The sequence below is a fragment of the Mastacembelus armatus genome, chromosome 19 (genome assembly GCF_900324485.2).
Source record: "Mastacembelus armatus chromosome 19, fMasArm1.2, whole genome shotgun sequence".
In the NCBI taxonomy this organism is placed as follows: Eukaryota; Metazoa; Chordata; class Actinopteri; order Synbranchiformes; family Mastacembelidae; genus Mastacembelus; species Mastacembelus armatus.
In genome coordinates, this window is record NC_046651.1 from 18947113 (window position 1) to 18968642 (window position 21530).

At 45.7% G+C, this 21530-nt stretch overlaps 1 protein-coding gene across 1 annotated transcript in view; it reads left to right on the top strand.

Moving 5' to 3' along the window:
• The window catches only part of grid1b (glutamate receptor, ionotropic, delta 1b), a 323064-nt gene that overhangs the window by 203044 nt on the left and 98490 nt on the right, over window positions 1-21530 (top strand). Inside the window, exon 4 of the mRNA XM_026315689.1 lies at window positions 8109-8314. Coding sequence (XP_026171474.1) covers window positions 8109-8314 — 206 coding nt within the window. The remainder of the gene's footprint in view (window positions 1-8108; window positions 8315-21530) is intronic.

Consider the following 21530-nt stretch of genomic DNA (forward strand, 5'->3'; position numbering starts at 1 on the left):
CTCCTCAACATTACCGGAGATAGAGTGTGAGAAGAACTGACTGAAGCCCGATGGTATTAATTTCTGCCCGGGCTGCAGAGCCGCCCTCGTCCTCCTGCCTTCCGTCAGGTCTGTGGTGGTAGCTGTGAAGTCGCTCGCAGGCCTTTGATTGGCTTCATTTCCATAGCACCTTGGCGGGCCTGCAGGGGAGTGGCAGCAGAGCAGCGAGGGCCGTTTCTGAGCATCACATTTGCATTTTGCGCGCTCCGTGCATCACCTTCATATTCTAATCATGACGAGGCTCTGGCAGTTAAATTATACATCGGCCTTGTTAGTATCGGACCTGTTGCTGTGCGACTAGTCTGCAGAGATGAGAGGAGCACACGGCACCTCATCACGTCCTCTGTTCAGCCAGCGTGTCCTCTTTGCTTTGTCATGCAGAAAATAACAGGACGTGTTCATGTGCACCAAAAGCATAAAAAACTCCTCTGAGGCGCCGAGGGAGAAGCCGAACACGGGCGGCAACACCCTGTGGCTGCAGCATCGCCACACTGGACAACACACGTCAGCTTAGTTCGCCAAGTCAGTTTGGTCTCGGTTTTTAACGGCGTCAAACTAAATCTTGAAGCTCCAGCTCTAAAAATCACCGTGTCTGGCCCGTGTGAGGTTTTGTGGCGCTCTACTATAAAACCATCAGAACAATCCTTCAACTCTTGTGTTTCACTCTCTCTTGTTTCTGCTTGAACATCTTTAGACTGTGACTTGAAGAAAACCGAACCACATGAATTGATGATGTTTGCTGCTTAAAGCTGCAGCAGTTTCTCTGGTTGTGATCGATCCTCTGTCATGTTTTGCAGCATCCATGGTGACGGACTCAGGCTTAGTCCGGAAGAGAACGGGTTTTTAAAAGGAGTCTTTGGTCCTGACCACACTGCTCATACCGATCTATTTTAGGCTCCGCAGTCAAAGTTGTGGCCGTGAACTTCACACTGTTCAGAACAAGACACAGCTAATAGAATATTTCAGGGCTTAATTACCCAGAAATCAAGTTTCTCTGGGCTTGGATGGAGGTGGTGACGCTCGCCGGAAACTTTGCTCTGATTTGACAGAAAAACGGTACGGTGTGTGTGTGTGTGTGTGTGTGTGTGTGTGTGTGTGTGAGGGGGTGTGTATGTGTGTGTGTGTGTGCGCGCGCGCGTGCGCGTGCGTGCGTGTGCACACTCTCCTCCATCTTTGTTTCCTCCCTGTTAGTTACCAGGCTGTGAAAGCTCAGAGCAGGTGTGTGTTTCATGGATATTCAATTGAGAAAGAAGGCACATACACACACACACACACACACACACACACTTCCTGCTGCCGGTGTGTGTCCCAAAGCTAAATGTCACACCTGTCATTGACAACAGGGATGAAAAGGCTCAATTATTCCCCCTCACAAACACACACCTCCATCTCTATTTATTTTCTCCTCTTTTTCCATCTGTCTTGTTCTTCCCCCTCACACTCTCTCTCCCTCTAATTTCACTGCTCTTACTGTCTTCAGTGTGTGTGCGAGTGATTAAAATGTCCTCTCTAGCAGGCTTTTGATAGATGAACTGCGTTGTCAGGGAAACCTCCCACCACATCAAGGATTTTTCTTTCCTGCAGTAGATTTCGGCGTCACGGTTCAGGGAATCTGCTTCGTTAGTCTTCACGTTGCTCTGTATGTTCAAATCAGGGTGTTTCCACTGGACCGCACCAGAAGCTGGGCTTAAACACCCAGACGTGCTGCTTTCATTTCATTTGCAGAGTGTTTTCTCTGTAGAAGGACGGGTTCTGTCAGGGTTCTGTCAGGGTTCTGTCGGTTCATTTTTGGCCAAACTATGTCAAAGTGCAATTCTCATATTTTCTTACATGCTCAACCAGATTTTATGACTTTACCCTGTTGTTCATGTGAAAACATTTTAATTTGGTCCTCAAATCGTGTGTCAAGTCGAACTGTTTCAAATTTAGACTTTAAATTTGTATGTGCAAAAATCTCCTTTGTATGATCGTTTGTCTTTTGCTCATTTACTTCAGTTCAGTCCGTTTTGTAGAAATCCAGTGACCATCAGAGGAGAAAAAATACGTTTGCTTCGGTCTGTGAGTTGTTGGTTTGTAAGTCGTGATTAAAGCAACACAAGAAACCAACTTCAGTCCTAATGGAGACAAATATACGGAGGCAGAGGAAGAGACTGTTGGGATGTAAAACGATAGTTTAACTTGGGTTGTAACCTTACGCTTCACATTTCACTGGTGTCTTCACCTCATAGAGTCGACTGGCTGGTGTGAAATCCACCACGGAGGATCCCACAGAGACCTGCAGTGTCAGGAGCTGCTTTGAAAAGTGAAGCCTGCATCAAACCAGACTTTTATCAGGCCTGTTTTTTAATTAGAACTTTTGTCTTCTGAATTAATGAATGCTCTCAGCCCGTAGGCTTCTTCCTGTAATTAATCCACACCCGTGGAAAAGGAAGCCGGTCGCTGTTGGGTGCAACTAATCAATATTTACAGCCTGAGCCCTGTTGAGAAGCACTGGGTGAGGGGGGGGGGCGGCTTCGCTTTGAGGAGTGAGGAGCTAGAAAAGTTGAAGAACCCGACCGATTCTGCTGAGGAACGTTGATGGTGCAGGGCTCATGAAGAAAACTGAAGGGTCTGCAGCCGTTTCCTTGGAGGCAAATTTAGGTTTACCCCACATAAATAAATGTTTACCATGTCACTCGTTTGGTTTCTATATATAGTTTTACATTTACGGTAGATAGCTGACGGGTGGGTCGACATCTGCAGCAGAGGCTGAGACACAAATAAATCCTGCAGCCAACTAAAAGCCTCAGCGACTGGCAGATGAGAACCAGCTCAGTAATAATAATAACTCAGTCCAGTCAGAACAGCAGTGTGAGAGTCCAGGAACAGCTTCATGTCCCGTGTCAAACTACACTACACTAACGAGAGAAAAGAAAGGCGTTCTTTAAAACCTGACGCAGGTTCATCACGTGACAGGACTGGATGTTAATGAGTGAAGTTGTCTGCAGTGGGAACATGATGCCCTGTGCTTAACGGAACATGATGAGGTTCTTGGTGGGACAGTGCGATGTTTTTACGAAGGAGAGCTGTCGAAACATTAATGAAGTTTGTGTCAGAGTCATCAGGAGCCTGAGGAGAAGTGTGTGTGTGTGTGTGTGTGAGGAGCTTGTTCATATATTCCTTCCTGTGAATCATCATGGCTCTCACACACATCTGTTCTAACCAGCGTCTCAGCTCTTCACTTCTTTGCTCCTCCGAACCTCCACTGCCTCCAATTAGTGATTAAGTTTTCTGGACCTGCAGGACCCGAGTCAGCCCACGCATGTGCCCGACTCAAATAACTGAGAACGTTTGTCTTTTGGATTGTGTCTCATTTGAGTTTTAATATTCGCAGTAGACATTTTCATCTTGTACCTGTGTTGTTTTCCTGTGCAGCCTCCTCACAGATATGTTCCTGTTGACGTGGTGCAGGAAATATGTTTTGTTTTCTGGACTGTGTCTTTGTGCCTATTTTCATCCAGTCTGACTCCAGTCCAGTCCTTTCATTCATCATTATGAGTTAAAGAAAACCAAAGCTGCCAATTTGTGCCACCATGTTCACTTTGAACCTGTTTCTCAAAAGCTGCTGCAATTTTGTTTTCCCAGTCGACAAGTCAGAAATAAAACGAGCGAGAGTGAAAATCAGAGAATTCAACTGCGAAGTGAAGTGGCTGCTTTGCCCCCTCAGTTGTTACTGCACTGACGTTTACTGAACTTTAAGGGTTTTTATGGCCCCAGTCTCCTTTTCCCACTCGGGGTTAAGTTTTTGTTTCCTCTGTTTTGTTTTTTGGATTCATGAATCAACATGTTGAGCAGGGAGCTTTATTCAGGCTGACCTACAGTAAGTGGAACAGGAAGAACCGTCACTTTACATGAACCTTACATTCAGCTGCTCAGACCCATGGGCAAGGCATCCTCGGCCGAACGTGACACTTCCAGGTCTTGTTCCGTGTCTGGGACACGTGATGCTCTGACACATTCAGGGACTGTGCTGAGCAGCCTCAACCAAAACCGTGGCAGCACAAATCAGATGCTCCAGACAACGTAAACAAAATCAAATCAGCTTGTTTTAGTTTCCACAACCTTTAGTCATTATGGTGTTTATGTGTAAATCTGTTGTAACTGTAACATCACATCAAATGTGATTAAACCTCTGAAGCTGGTGTTTTGTTCAGCAGCAGTAAATACGCAGAGGGTTCTAAAGGTAAAGGTGCCGTTTGGTTCCCAGTTGTTTATTTGGTTCATTTCTGCAGGACATGAAGTTTGGAGTCTAAATGCTCCTCACGTTGTTCTAGTTTTAGCTTGTGTTGGAGTCATCTATTTCCTCCCGCACACCAACGATTAGTCTTTGTTTTATTCAGGTAATAATAGCTGCAGCAAATTCTGCCCGGTGCATGCTGGGAAAAGCTCCAGCCCACCTGTGAGCGAGAATGAAAGTGAGAAAGTTTAGAGTCACGCTGAAACCGTGTTCTCCTGCGACTAACGGGCTAAAGGCTAATTAATGGTGACGTTCTCCAGGTAACATGGATTTAATGAATCACACCGTGTTTATATTCCAGCTTCGTGCTGTGGATTAGAAAAAGTCTTGTGTTTGCAGTTGAGCAATAATGTGACTCAGGCCATTTTCATGTTGAGTCTAATAAAAACTGGTCGTGCATATGAGCTGAAACGCTGGTGTTGATCCGCCGCGTGGAGATGTTTCTGTAGGGCACACGCTTTGAACAGCCCTGACATTAACAGGTCAAATCTGAAGTTCCCATTTGAATTGACTTATTACAATATTATTGGCCAAACAGCATATTTGCTTCACAACAAACTGGCCTCTGAATATTTTCACTGCCTGGGAAGCAGCGCACATATTTCCATGATGTGTGAATCTAAATTAAATCTGAGGCCAGCGCTCCACCTGCCAGTTTCCAGTGTCTGCAGAGGAGGGACCGGCGTGACTCTGATGGATGGAGATAAGTGCTGGCTTTGCTGCCGAGGGGACGTCCCCCACAGTGCCTTGCTCAAAGTGGCTCTGGAGAGATTGATGAGAAACTATGAGTGGCGAGGAGCTCGGCAAATTGCTTTCAGGTCCTTCCCCTCGTGTTGTTCCAGTGCTTGAGCTCGGGAAAAGGAGGGATTTTTCCCCCCAGCTGGTTTCTGGAGAGTGATGACAGACACACTGAGAGCAGGATGGATGGAAATAGACCGAGAGCAGTGGACACTGACAGAGTGGTGACACTGTGCATTATTAATATTAATGCCGCTAATAATAATGGTGTAGTGTAGGTAATGCATTTAGAAATGACTGACTGCTGCAGTGCAACCAGAACTAATCCTTTATGTGGTTTAGACAAAGCCCTGAAAGGCTGTCTGAGTCTAATAGTAACTGATTGATTATAAAACCTGACTGGTTTTCATTGAATATGTGATTATTATATTTATCTGCAGCATATTTATTGTGACTGAGTATCTCTGCTGTGTGTCTTTACCTGCCCAGGACATTTCTAGCAGGAATAATGTCAAATAAACTCAAAGCTGAGTGGACGGTTCAGCTTGAAGACTTTAGCTGAAGCTGGATTTCAGATCAGTCAGAAGTAAGAACCAAAAGGAGATTGGTTGGATAGAGACGGGCTGGTTTGCTTCTTTCTACAGTGTCTAGACCAGGACGAGGTCACCACGGTGTTGGGTGGGTGTCAAATTTGTGACTTCTCCATATGAAACCACAGCAGACACATTGTTGAGCTTTAGTAAGTTCTGTGCATGAAGACCCAGGACAAAAATAAGCAGCACTGTGTGGCTCCAGAACCTGCTGAGCACCTGTGGTAAACAAGGTGTCGTGATCCCTGAGGGCTTTAACTGTGAGGACCTGTGCTCAGCTTATATACTGCTTAGAGAAATAAACGTGATCTGGTGATCCTGGTGTTCTTCCAGAACAGGAGGGTACAGATGAAGAGCTGGACAGATGTGTTGCAGACAGCTGTCTGGGTGAGTAGATTAAGGAAGCTTTGCCTCAGGTGGTGCTTCTCAACACAAAGCTGTGGGTTTAAAATTTCATGATATAGTTACCCGACCGGTCCTTATCCTCACATTTTCCAGAGAAGGGGAGAGTAGGACTGACTGACTGACGGATGGATGTGTGGACAGAAAATGTAATGGAGAACAAAAGCAGTGACTGGAGGGAAGAAACGGGATGGTGGCTGGTGATGGGGATGGTGAGATGAAACAGCCGGAGAGGGAAAGTAGACGGCGGCTGTGGGAGTCAGTACTCAGGACTCAGTACAAGCCAACTGTCAGTGCTAATAGACAGTGAAGGATGGAGGGAGGAGAAGGGAGAGGAGGTAAAAAGGAAGAGATGTTCGGGCCAAACAACCTGTCAGCGGCTATAACGGAGCATAACGCAACCAGCTGCCTCGTGTGAGTGTCGGGAAGAGAAAGTTCTCTGGCAGTTCGTCTGAGAACAGTCTAAACAGATGCCGTCTGGTTCAGAAGCACAGCCTCAGGTGTGCGAACGGAGCCAAGGGTCTCAGATCTGTTCTGGACAGGTCGGAGCGGACGGCATCGCGACTCTAATGTTCCTGTGTGAAGGTTCGCTGGTTGTTTTTCTGGGTCAGGGCTGTTTGTCCACAGGATGAGCAAACATCAGCAAAGATGGAAGCAGGAGAATCCACTGAGCTTGGAGCTATTATTTTGTTTTAATGAGAAAAAACTAAAGTCCGACTTGTATTAAACCGGGTCTCCTTTCAACCTTTACCTCGGTAGGGTTAGCGACTGATGATGAGTGATCAGCCCATTGTAATCAGGTGAAAAACAGGATCACAGGATCCGAAACACAAGCCCAGGGTCAAGATTTCTAAACCAAACCCCAAATTTAGACCCGGACCTGCTGATGTCAGCTGCTGAAACAAACGAGTGTTGTGGCTGTTCAGCAAACAGGTCTTTGGTCTGTTCACATCTACAATCAGGACAAGAGCTGCAGAGCCATGAAACCGGTACCGTGGTAAAAACCACAGCTTTATGATGTCGTGAAGGAAGTGTACACCTGGAGAGGACTGTCTGTGAGTTCAGTGGAGAACATGTGGGCTTCACTACCTGCTGTTTACACCTGATCAATCACGCAGAACAGTCGTCTCCACTGAGGGGTCATCAGAGCAAAATGGATTTTTAGCAGCTCAGAGAAACTGAAATTCCCTCTGGTTTTCTTGCAGCTGACACCAAGTGAGTGTGTGGGAAATCACAATCATCAATAACGACATGGATCCCGTGAAGGTCCACGTATCGATCGTTCTGTTAACTGTTCCTCTTGATGCCTGTATTTTTAGCTGGAGTGCTGCTGCAAAGGAAGGAGCTGATGTAATGGACGGTGTCTTTATTTAAGCCGACAGCCGTGCAGACGCTGCTTTGAACCCGAGATGACTGTCTGAGTCAGTTCAGCGGCACAGCTCTTCCCTCCTCTCAGATCTGTGCGTTGTCACTGCTCCTTATCAGGATCTTTCTCTTCGCTGCTTCCGATTGGTCACGAAGGTGCCTGTGGCGTCCCGTGACCAGCCCCGACGCAGACACACAATCACTTTAACATCTAATGGATCAGCTTTAATATAATTGATCTCTTTTTGCTGTCCACTCTGCAGTCAGTGTCCCGACGTTCATTATCTTTCCACACTCGGGCTTTCCCTGCCAGTCCTGGGGTCTTGAGGTTTATCTGAATCTCACCATGCAGAAGGTTTCGTTTCCACTGGAGGCCAGAGCTGCCTGTGCATCAACTCAGCCTGTTAATATTCACAGGACAAGGTGTGGTCCGTTGAGAGCTGACGGTGTATAACAGCAGTGATCGCTCCCTCAGGAAATATCCGTTGCTGATGAGTGTTTTATCTATCATATATTGACTTATTGATTCGCTTGACAATCATATCAGTGATATAAATGAATTGTGTGTATCCTGTAGCTCCAGACCTCCAGGTGTGTGTTGACCTGTCTGGACAGGTGATGATGATGATGATGATGATGATGATGCAGTGATTTATATTTGAAGTCTCTGTGCTCTTTCCTTCTTCCTGTGGCTCCAGATATCCGCGGCCTGCAGGGCTTCCTGGACCAGACGTCCCGTCAGGGCGTGGACGTGGCGTTGCAGAGGGTGGACAGGAACATCAGTAAAGTGTTCACCAACCTCTTCACCACCATGAGGACCGAGGAGCTCAACCGATACAGAGACACGCTGCGCAGAGCCATCCTCCTGCTCAGCCCACACGGAGCCCACACGTTCATCCAACAGGTCGGTCCACGTTCAGGTTCTTGGTTCCAGATGTGTGTGGGGATTAATGCCTACAGGCAGCGTTTACATGTTTGTGCACATAAAGAACAAACTGTGTGTGTGTTAGACACATGTATGTGTATTTAACAGCAGCGTGCATCTGTCGATTGTGTATATATGGACCACATGGGTTGAAAATCTATTGTGTGCAACTGTGAGTGGGAACAAACGTGCGTTTAGTGTTTGAATGTTTGAATAGTTTGTGTTGGCATTGTGTTCCCTGCGCTGAATGTAAGGAATACGTGAGTGCTACAGATACAGTAAAAGGCATATTTAGCATCTGTTCCTGCTGAGACAATAAGTGTAGCTTCATGTACATGGGTGTTTAGAGGTGTTAAAGGCACACAGGGAAATAGGAGTGTGCATATGGAGCAGGAAAGTGTGTGTGAACAAGGGAAGCAGGGGATGAAGTCATTGTGTGAAGGGACAAAATAACGGAGTGTGTGTGTTTGCAAATGAGTGTGGAAGGAGATCAAGTGTGAAAAAACGTCTCTGCCTGATTCTCAGTGTTGAAAACCAACTGGATCTGTGATCGTGTGTGTGTGTGTGTGTGTGTGTGTGCGTGTGCGCCCAGGTGTAAGTGGCCACCTGGAGTGACAGATGGAGCGGATTGGTCCACACACACACACACACAAACAGCACTGAAGCTTGTCCAAGATGATGCTGAGCTTTGCTCAACATCTACTGCCAGATTAATTTTTCACCTTGATTCCTGTCCATGGATCAAACTGGTCTGTGTGTGTGTGTGTGTGTGCGTGTGTGTGTGCGTGTGTGTTTACATATTTACATATTGACATGATGTGTGATGCTGCCTCTGTCTGTAATCCTGCTGTGTCTGAGGTGAACCTCATTTGGACGTGTAGAGTTGAAGTAATCAAAATCAGTATGTGCACAACATTGTGGAGATAAGTGTAGGCACACATATATATATATATATATATATGCACACACATATATATATATATATATATATATGTGTGCATATATATATATATATATATATATACATATATATATATATATATATATATATATGCACACACATATATATATATATATATGTGTGTGCATATATATATATATATATATATGCACACACATATATATTTATATATATGCACACACATATATATATATATATATGTGTGTGCATATATATATATATAAAACACCTTTAACCCTTGTTGCATGAATTGTCAACTCTGCACAAATACAGTGAAACCTCTTTAAAACATCTTTAAGATGTTTCCTGGTTGTGAGTTTTAGGTTGAGAACATCTTTTACAACTTAAACATCTTTTTCTTAATAGTCTGTATGAGAATGGGCAGCAGACAACACTTCAATGGAATAAAGTATTTATTTTGTGTGTATGTTTGCATATACCGTGTGTGTGTGTGTGTGTGTGCATGGACGCTGTCTGTGTGTGTTATTGCATCTTTACTCTGTATGTTATTGTCTGTGTGTGTGTGAGGTTTCCATCCACTGACAACTGCAGAAGATAAAAAGCTTTTCTTTGTGCAGGGAGTTGTGTTCCTTGGTGTGTGTGTGTGTGTGTGTGTGTGTGTGTGTGTGCGCGCGCGCTTCTTGACTTATTCAGCTGCTGTGTGGTCGTGTGTGATTCATCCTGACCTCGCACACACACACAGTCACACCATGCTTGCCTCATTCATACTGAGATGCTATGAGTGTGTGTGTGTGTGTGTGTGTGTGTGTGTGTGTGTGTGTGTGTGTGTGTGTGTGTGTCCATGCAGCAGGCCCCTCATGTGTGTTCACACTGCCCATCAAGCTGTTTCCATGGCAGCAGCTTTAAGTTTTAATGTGGGTCTCGCTCCTCATCCAACTTCCAGGAACACACACTTTTTATGCTCTAATTAACCTGCCTACACACATACAGAGGTGTGCAGATGTTTACACGTTTGCGACACACGTGCAGCATCACACACACACACACACACACACACACACACAGAGCTTGTTGTTAAATAACCTTTAACAGCATCAAATGAATAGACATGAGTGTGTTTGTAAAACCAGAGGAAGTTAGAAGTGTGGTTAGAAGCTTTTAGATGCTCATTAAAGGCCTTAAAGGGACAACACACTGATTATCAGACACACAGCTTCAATCTGCACGTCTCCTTTATTTTGCACATTTGATTCCTTTTCTCGTGTCTTCCATATGCCATAGAATACATTCGCTAACGCTATTGAAACCGAGCAGCGTAAACAGATGGTGCACTTGCAGCCTGGATGGTGAGCTGTCAATCACATGTATATTTTTAATGTTGGGTCGCGTCTGGTCTCTTTAAAAATACCTCAGGTGAAGGTTCGGTAGAGACGCCGTTCGTCACGAAGGTGCGACACCTGTTTTTCTCTCGCGGGCTGGACACGTCAGTCATAGCAGTAATCACAGGGGGGAAGTCCGTCTGTGTAAGTCCTGTGTCGTCGCCTCAGTGGTCAGAGTTTTTGAACGGGGGAGGGCGTAGAAAGAAATCAGTTAGTCGTGACTGGTCCATCAGGAAGCTTCTTATCGCAGCGCTGACAGCGACCTGGGGCCCCTTCTCGTCATCATCTACCTCCTCCCACTTCGTAATATTCTCCTCAAATTCAACATCCATTTCCACCGCTTCGCGCATGACACCCAGCTCTGCCTATCCAGCAGAACCAGTTCCACACTCCCACCCTCCTCTCTCACCAACTGCCTATCTGAAATAAAATCCTGGTTCACTTCAAACTTCCTCAAATTCAAGTGATAAGACAGAAATTCTTCTTGTTGGCACTAAATCTACATTTTCTAGAGCTTTTCCCTCAATATCGACAGCTCCTCAGTTTCCCCCCTCCCCTCTCGTTAAGAGTCTGGGTGTCATCCTTATTATTAGCTCATTATCATTTCAGTCACATATCAATAATATAACTGTCTGCATACTTCCATCTTAGAAACATGAATCGTCTCCGCCCCTCCCTCACCGTCCAGTCCACCTCCATCCTTGTCCACAGCCTCGTCACCCCCTGTATAGATTATTGTAATTCTCTCCTCTGTGGTCTCCCTCACAATCTATCCACCTAATTGCATTTCCAGATTTATTTAAAAAGATCGTCGGACAAATTTGAATAAAGTCCGACAAACTACGTATCAAATGAAAGCATAAAGTCTCACGACTCAAATGGTATAAAGCAATTTAGGATTGAATTATCACAGCGACTAGTTTCTTAATGTTTAACAAGAGTACAAATATTGGAAATACGCTAGTTCTTACCTTTTCTGTCGTGTTACTTCATACATGTGCTGAAATATCAAGTATTGCATATCTTTTTATTAGAATCCATGGAACATAGTGCATCCATGTTTTAGTCCAAAAGACTTATCATCCCTGAGTAAATCCATAAAACCTGCGTCCTCCTCAGGAAAAGTTTTAATCCGGTTCGTTTTACGGTCGATTTATTCAATAAGGATTGACATAGCAAGCTTCTGTGAATCACATGAGGCCTCAATCAAACTTGTTTGTTACGTTTTACGGTGTAACTGACCCTAAAACCAATAGGAATCACCACTGAGAGCAAATCCCACCAGGGGGATAGGACAACTTCTAATGGAAGTAGTTGTTTGTCAATGATGACTGACGTATCTTGTAGCCAATGAAAAGCCTTTCCAGCAATGTATCACACTGTATGGCCAATAAAGGGTAAGGGGGATTTAAAGGGCCACAGTAAGTTTCTTTGACATGCAGCGGGCAGCGTGTCACATTAATGGCCAGCAGAGTTTTTCCCCTCCACTGGAAAGTGCCTGCAGATGGTTGTATTGCGATTAGACGCTATAAATTAAATTGAAAGTGAATTGATGGAGCAGCGGCCGCACTTTTCTGCAACACCAGCACTCGGTGATCAGCATCTGCAAACTGTTGGTGTGTTTGTTACTGTGGATATGTGGTTTGTGTTTGAACACGTCTGCTGCTGTGGGTCTGATGTCTCCTGTACGTTTCAGTTGAGGAATATGTTTTAAAACCAGATGTAGATAATTGTTCTTTGTTTTGTGTGTAGTAAAATTTATGTTGGCTCCGTCTTTTCGTTTCGTGTGTGATTTTGTTTCTCTTACCATCGTAGGAGCTCGTGATATTTCAGGGTGACGAGGAGGTTAAAGGTTAAGGTCAGGTTAGGGTAAAGGTTTAGGGCGACGCACCCGGTGGTTAGGGTCAGAGTTAGTTTCCAGGAAATGTAGGTCAATGAAAAGGGGGAACAGTCGGAGCTTCTCCCAGGTCTTAGTGTCCACGTTTGACTACAAGTGCCTTTAAAAGAGTGGGAGGCACACAAACACAGATGGCTTGTGTGTGTGTGTGTGTGTGTGTGTGTGTGTGTGTGTGTGTGTGTGTGTGTGACATTCATTAGCACCAGAACATGTCGGCGTAGGAGGGTGAGACTAAGCTGAATGACAGTTGCACTCTTCAATAATGTCACAGAAACGTGTTAAAAGCTTTGCTAAGTTTTCTCACACACACACACACACACACACACACAGCCATGATAACAAATCTTCCTGCCAGAACTTCCTGTTGCTTCTTTGTGTTGGATCTTTTTTTCCAGCCTGTTTAGCATCGGCCTGGATGCAGAATCATATTTTGTCGAGCTGTTTATCTGATTTTAGCCTCAAGTGGTAAAATGTACTGATCAGAAATGATCTTCCCACCGAGTGTTGTGGTCACTGTCTCTCAGAGGATGATGGGAAGTTGTTTAATGCTGACGTGAACGAGCAGCAGTCCCAGCACACACACAGGTCCAGCTCAGGTCTGGATTTATAGTTGATGCATATTTCCCAGACCAGTCTGAGCTGCAGTCCCATGCAGGTCGCTGCTGTGTGAACAGTGATCTATCAGTGTCACATGTTAGGATCCAGTAGCGGTGGATGTTAGCTGAGCCTGACAAACCCACCCTGACAGCCTCAGTCTGAAATGTCCTGCGGTGGCCACCGTACGCAGGCTGAGCCCACTGATGCAGCATCCTCTGGCACCACCCTCAGGACAGACTTTCCGTTCTGCATCAGTGGAAGAGGAAAATCTTCTTTTCCATCAGTAGATGTTTCACAGTGAGGGTCAGTGTACGAACAGCACACACACATTACTCTCCTCCATTTGTCTTTCCTACTCCCTGCTCACCTCTCCTCATCCCTCCTCCCCTTCCTTGCTTCATCCTGTTTCCTCTCTTCCTTTCCTTCCTTCCTTCCTTCCCTCCAGCTTGTCTCCTCTTCTTCTTCTTCTTCTCTAACTTTGTTCCTGATGTCAGAGATGGTATAAATAACCGGAGGAGTGAAGTTTACATTGGGAGGTGGGACCTAGTTCTTGGTGGCTGGGGGAGACAGATTGATTGACAGGACCCTATCGGGCTGCTGAGCAGTGACACACACACACACACACACACACACACACACACGGCCCAGGCCTTCTGGGCAAAAACCCTTCAACAGCAAATTGAAAATGACCTCAATAAATACAAACACAGCCATTTTCTCCCCCGTGCCCGCCCCCCCCACACACACACACACACAAACACCACATACAGAAACACACACCAACACACACGCCGCCCTGTTCTTTTCCCCGTTAAAGGGGAACGGTCCTGCTGGTCTTATTATTGTGTCCCTGAGGGCACAGACGTACAGCAGATCTCAGCATGTCGAGTTTACAGCTGTGTCGTATGTGACACTGGCTGATGTCGTACAGATAAACACAAACACTAAACCTTGACCTTCACCAGGATGTCCAGTCCACAGCGACACACGTGTGTGTTCCGTGTGAAGCTGCTGATACTACGTGAGAGTGAAATCACACTCGGCTCTTTGCTTTTTCTTTACTGCCTGTTTTAGTGATGCTGGTCTCATCTTTTCACCTGTTTTAACTGTGATTGTGATGATCTGTACCTGGATGGAGCCTCATTACTCACTGCTACACTAACTATACACTGCACGTGTATAATCCTAAAATCAATATGTGGTGAAAATGCCCTGAGGCCCTTGAAGGCTGAACTAATTATTGATTTGGACAGTCAGTGACTCGCATCCATGTCCAGGCTCTTCAGTTCCTCCACATTATTCCAGCGTCTCTTTGAGACGGTTTGTGGCAAAGAACTGACCAGATTAATACAGATTAATACAGTTTAATACAGATTAATGCAGATTAATACAGATTAATCATTTAGCAAGTGATTTAAAGGTGATAGGGAGATGTGAAATAGCTTCTTTTCATCAGAGCGATTGTGCTGATGCTTCCTCCTTCAGGCCTGATTGTTGATATTTGCTGTTTCTCCTGATCGAATGTCTGTTCATGCAGTTAATTGTAGGAAGGTGTGACGTTTGCTGCCACCGACTCTTGGTGAATTTACAGTTTTGGTGCTGTTTGAATGGTGTTTCTGTAATATCAGCCTTGCTAACCCTCTAACGATTTTAGCTTTAGTACCTACTTTGCTTTGCATCAGGAACAAGAATTTGTTCTTAATGAAACAAACATTTCTCAGCTGGTACCTTCAGCATCTGTCTGACCCTTCCAGTCACATCAGGATGGTCAGTTGTGGCACGGTTCAGTATTTTTTGGCACAAAACACTCTGCGATAAATTGGTCCTGGATATGACTCAGTTGGAAATGGCGACCCATCTGCTGGGCCTGTAAATTCTCTGGATTAGAAAGCAGTTAAAGTCAAGGTTGCCAGTCCCATGTGGCTTTTGTAATCATTTGTTAATCACCGGGATTTGTCTCCCATCAAGTTGGTCCTTATGGGCCGAAAGATGGATGATAGAAACAAAAGAAACGGCCTATGAGCCTCATCAGGAGACAACAAGCCCCTGAGAGGCAAAATGAAAAACACGACACTGTGTTCAACTTCAACAGAGCGAGAAGGGACAAGATGAGACACGACACAAATAAGAGTCTGATCCGAAAGAATCGGAGCCGCTGTCTGTCTCGGCAGCAGGACAGAGAAACAAATCGACGTTAAAGCTCGAGCTCTGCAGGTGTGTTGTGTTTGGAAAGTCATATGAAAACACATTTCACAATCCTTCTTCTCAGTCTGCTGAACTATTGAACGTCACAGCTCAGTCACTGCTTCAGGCTGAGAACCTGTAAAATGTCAGACTGTTGAAACATTTAGCTTCTACGTGCACGGCTGCTTCACCGAGCGCTTGTGTCTTCGTGCACTCAGCTCTGACTAACGCTCCGTTTGTCGCTTTACACAAACTCCTCTTCATCATCGTCATCACTTTTTCCAGCCGTGTCTTCACGTTCAGAGTCATATCCATCAAAACTCTGCACGCCAGCTCTGCTCCAGTGCTGCCAGTGTCTGAGTGCAGTCGTAGACCACGACTGTGAACGAGACGTCTGCAGGATGCTTGAACCGGACGCCTCCGTCTGCAACCACAGTTTGTTATTTACCCAGTTTTAGGGTGAAAATGACTTTTAAACAACCACTTTTAAAATTTTTTAGCTGCTTCTTTACTTTCTGTTGTGTTTACGACTCTGAAGGAAGTTTAATGGCGAGCGAGGAGAGAACCGGACGACATCCTTCATGCAGCATCATAATTGATCTCACCCACAGCTCCTCTCCGCTGTAATTGCAGCACTTAGTGTAAACGCTCCGGCCGCTGTCTAATTGCCTGGTAGGAGGCAGAGGTGGAAAATACTTGACAAGCATTAGCGCTGATTATAGATCAGCACCAGAGACGTCGCCTTTGGCCGTTGGGGTCGGAGCGGGAGGTGACCTCAGTCACATAAGACTCTTGTAATCTGATCCTTCATTTCATACCATCAGGTTAAAGACTGAGTTACAGGATTTAGGATTAAACGGACGTGTTCTTGTTTTCTCAGGACATGCAGGTCTAGAACTAGAATAAAGTTTGATCTGGAACTTTTTTTTTTGGTCATAATTTTAACGGCACACACACACACACTTGGTGTGAAGTGTGTGTTTGGCAGCAGAATAGACATTAAAACAAGAACTCAGTCATTCCATTGGATGATTTAAGACAGATTGAAGAAAACAAGAGATTCTTTAATTTCCTGATATTGGCCAACATGTCAAAATACTACAGTTCCCATAATGCATAGCTGATTTTCATATCCAGATTCATGTCTGTGCAGGTTCTCAGTCGTGCAGGTGAAGTTACCTACAGGTCGAGCCATGACAAGTGGACTGTACCTGAGGGTCTGGGCAGAGCGGAGGAAAGTTCTAGGAGAAGGTGGTTTGTAGTTTGTTTTAAGGTGTCAAAGGTGAAGTGAACCTTTTCATTTAGGAGCTTGTGCCTCATGGAGGATCTCGTTGGCTCTGTGGCTCTTGGGCGCAGGCTGATTGGGATGATGCTCTGTTGTTTGCATCTGAGCTTGAAGCGTAAGTGGTCTCTGTGATCTGCCAGTTTCCTGGCTCTTCTTTCATATTCCAGCACCAACTTCAGGGTTTTCCTCCCAAACAGTGCTGAAATGTGTCTGTGGAGATTCTCAGTCGTCCCGATACATAAAAATGTTTGGACAGGGTGTTGACAGCTTCAACAGCAGGTGATCAGAAACAGTCTGGACAATGTAGGAAAGTTATTGTATCAGATCCAAACCTAGAAACTGTAACAGCTCTGTGGACAGGGACCTGTTCCTTGTATTGTGCACACCAGAGAATTTTATTCTGTGATTCTAATCTCCAGAACCATCATATCAGTTTTTGGTTCCACACTAAACAACAGCTCAGTGCCAGGAAACCGCTGAGGTGACCTCCTGGGCGCCCAGTGTTCACGCCACCTCTGGCAGCAATATGAGATGGATAGGCGACGGTCTGACGCGTCGTTTATCACAGGGGGACAGGTGGGGGGGGGGCAGCTGTCATTTGTTTGGCTGGGGGACAGCGCGGCTGATAAAGCATCACTCTGACAGGGCTAATCTGATATCAGCCCGGAGAGCCGAGAAAACAAGGCGAGCCGCACACAGGAGCAGTATCGCCTCATCTTCCACGCACCTGAGTCCTTAGACCAGCACAGGGGCCGGACACCAGAGGGATTGTGGGAACTGGGCCAGTAACACAGAAACAACAAGTGATGCGTGATGTGTCTTCCTGTTAACATGTAAATTAGTCTGGAGTCCTCACACACACATTTACTGCTGCAAACAGTCTGTTTCTAACCTCAGACTCCTGTGGACGATCTGGATCCACCTGTGAGTTAGAAATCACCTGCAGCCACACACACACACACACACACACACACACACACACGCCTTTAGTATTAGTCACTGTCACCTTTGGCTGCAGGTCTGATTTATCACGTTCTGAGAGTTGTAATTAAATGCTGTTGCATCCGCTTGTGGGGTTTTTCTACCACACACACACACACACACGAGGCTGCTGTACATAAAGGTGCAGTGATGAATGGGTGAACACCTGTGAGAGTTTGTTTGTGTTGGTTCGCTCACGGGGGTGTTGAGCGCCTCTACACGCAGCGACTGAAACCAGCAGCGTAACAGTGTTTCCCCTCATTAGTCGCATCAGGACGCTGTGATTTCAGCGCGTCAGCTGCTTTTCAGTGCAAACACATATTTTAGTTTGTTTACTTTGTCGTTCTGTTAAAGAAGCGAATGAAAACCAAAGCAGCACTAAGTGGAACTGTCATAAGAGACGTATAAAAGTGTTTTCGGTTTGTTTACTCCAGCTGGATTCATATTTTCTTAATGGACTGCAGAGCCATCCACTTGTCAAGCTCGTACACCGGATTGATTTGAATAACTTTAACATCCTTGACGTGTGCGTGTGTGCAAACGTATTATCTCGGAAAATAGTGGTATCGAATTAAGATTTTCAATATTAACTGATGCAGCGCTTTTTTTCAACTGAGTTATAGAAGCGAGGTTGTCTTTTAATTATGTAATCCATCCTGACAGTGTTCAAAACACACACACACACACACACACACACACACACACACACACACACACAGTTTGTATATAACAAGACCCTCTGGAAAAATGTTCCCATCTCTTACTTTCCCTCTCAGTGTTTTCCTCTGTTTTCTTCTTCATATTTTTCAGGCAGAGAGCTTCACTCATCCATCTCTGTCTCACTCCTCATCTCCTGCTTTGCCTCCCTCCCTCTCTCTCTCTCTCTCTCTCTCCCTCTCTCTCTATCCCATGCCATGTTGTTTTTAACCTCGCCTGCTCTGGCTCACACTGTTATTCTCTCTCGCTCGCCCACTCCACCTCCCTCTCACACACATTTCCCTCCACAGTCTCTTTGCTTTGTCATAATCCATCTATCTTGTTACTCAAGAGTGCACACACACGTGCACTGCAGTTTTCTGCCCGTCCGGCAGCAGGGAAAAGCCGGATGATGCTGCCCCGCTGCAAAGCTGAGCACACACAGATGATCACATGCGCTAATGAGCACGTGGGACGATCCCAGATAGATGCAAAATCTAAATATTTGATTTAACAGGAAGTCTGAGGCGTCAGAAAATACGGCTTCAACCAAACTGCTGCATCGAGTCAGTGATGTTGTTTTTCTCTAAATGACCTTTAACATTTACACAGTGCTGGTGTCACAGTGACTAGTTTACATGGACAGCAATAATCCGACTATTGACCTTATTAGAAAGACATTATTCTGATTAAGATGTTCACATTTACATGTTACAGGCCACAGACGATTGATGACGCACGTCTGTCGGTCACGACGTCTGACCTTCTCCCCTCTGTGATCTCACACCGGCACTGGCCTCTTTACTCGTCATGCAACACATGCACACAGACGACGGCGTCTTCTCTGAACCGACAGGAATATTCTGTATCGTAAAGAGAGTGTGATTCATAAACAGGATGAGACTCACGTTTTAATGTCTTTCATTTGCCCGTTTCCAATCGTGGATGAGGGTCACTCTGGACTAACGGGGGCTTTTCACCTTTATGGCTGTTTGGAAACTATGAAGGATAATCAGTAGGATCACAGTTGTTGAAGTTACTTCCACTCTTGAGCAGAGCTGCTGTCTAATCGCAGTAATGAACCAAGTTCTGTGTCAACCTGCTGTAACTTCATCCTGCTCAGACACGTCAGACGGTGTTCAGTTCTCTAAATGTCACCAAAATAAGAAGCTGTCCAAAAACCCTCTATCTGATGAGTTTATAGGAGCAAGGCAAGAAGGAGAACGAGTGCTCTGCCACGACTTTCCATGGACTTCACCACGAGGGCTCGGTGTCATTTCAGTCCTCATCAAATGCATTTAAGAGCACATCAAAACAAGAGGCGGATTTCCTGAATATTTCACGCTTTAGAGTTACGAGGATCTGTCCTGACAGCTGCGATGTCACTAATCCTTGTCCTGTCAGCCAGAGACCTTGAGTCTCTACCATTTGAAACCATCTGTGCCTCCAGGAACTTTTTAAAGGAGCTGTCAGATTTTTAAAATGCTGAAATTCACCTAATATCCCCAGAGCGAGTGTCCAGGCGGTGTGACTGGGTTTCCTGTGCCCAGCCGCAGGATTCTGTCGGGCTCTGATGGACTGGAATCATCCTAGTGGAAATATTAATGGAGCTTTGTGAGCTGTCGTGTGGCTCGGCATTTCCACCGTGTGATATTAGGCCATTCAAAAGAAAGATGAAGAAATGAGTGTAATCGGCTCTTTGTTGGGTTTGATGCTGACGTCCTGACCTGGATGACCCGTGGAGAAGAACAGGTTCTGACCTCTGGGTCCAGTGCAGCTCATTAGGGATCGGAGCTCGGGTTCCTTACCTCCATGCGTCCACAGCGTGCAGTGTATTCGTGTTGACCTGAGGAGGAGCAGCCAGCTAATGAGGATGCTAACAACAGATGATACACAGATATGCTGCTGTTTTCCAACAACCAGCTTGATCTGAGTCCACTGAGCATCAGGCCGAAGAAGCTGCTCGTCTTCACAGGCTGAGACTTTCATTACCTGTTTCTTTCTTCAGATCAGCTTTTCCTTATGTTAAACCTCAAGCCAGCTTTTATTTTCATCTCCGAGTGACCAGCCAGCATTTTAAAATATTGAGCTGTGTCACCAACACGTCGTTTGAGTCCTGAAATAGTCTCCTCTCCCCCAGCCCCCGAGAAGCTTTATGGTCTAAGTCCACATCATAAATACAACCTCGATCCTTCATCTGCACGACTGCTCCCCCACCCAGTCCTACATCTCTGTTCCTCTGCCCACTGAGATCAGGTGTTCGCTGAAAGACTTGCAGGGCCACAGATGCTTTTTTGCAGTTTGTGTTGGGCTGATTCTTTTCCATTTGCGTTGCCTGGCTGGGAGGGAAGAATCAAATCTCAGTGCTGTGGTTATGGCATTGTCTGGTAGTTATTGTGAGATGTAATAATGTGGATGCAGTTTGCGAGTGAGGCAGAGATATAAAGTAATAAGCCGGAGAGCAGAGGTGATTGTCACACCGAGAGAGATGAGTCAATCGGGCCGCGAGTCGCCGCTGTCATCGGGTTCCTCCTGCGTGTGCAGGCTGCGTCCCAACAGGCCGAGCGGGCGGAGCGCCGCGCCGACCTGCAAACGTACCTGCTTTAAAACACGGGCCTGGACCTGGACCACATTTGCTCTTAGTCCTTGCTTGTCATTTTCCATTTAATCCAACCAGAAGTTATTCATTAGTGTTTCAGCTCCGCCAGCTGCCACAGTTTCTTTTCTTGTTCAAGGTTATAATAATGTTGGGGCCATGACTGAGGGAAACCAATGAGACTCTCACTGGGAGGTCATGACCCCCGTCCGCCCTCGTGTCAGGGGCACGTAATTCCTCTCCGATCCAGCTGAACTGTTTCGGCCCTAAAACGCTGTCAAAGCTGTTTTAATTATTTTTCTACACAAACAGCTGCACCCAATCATCCGAAGCTCTCGGTTCCTTATAAAAACCTTCAGCGTGTTCTCCGATTGGTTCTTCTCTTTGATTAGATTAAACAGATGAAGCTGTGATGCTCTTCACTTTGTAAATGTCTGATGCGCCGTCAGTCATTCGCCTCCGTCTGTTGCACTAAACCGTCTGTTGCACCAGCCCAGCCTGTTGTTGAACTGCACTGCCTGTCGCTCCTTTTTTACACGTCGTTTGACACTTTCATTTCCTGTCAGTTTGAACATGGCTCCTCCTCCTCCCTGTGTGTTAGAGGAGATAAATTATAGTGTCTCATACCTGTTCTCCACAGATTAATTACAGCCCCTCG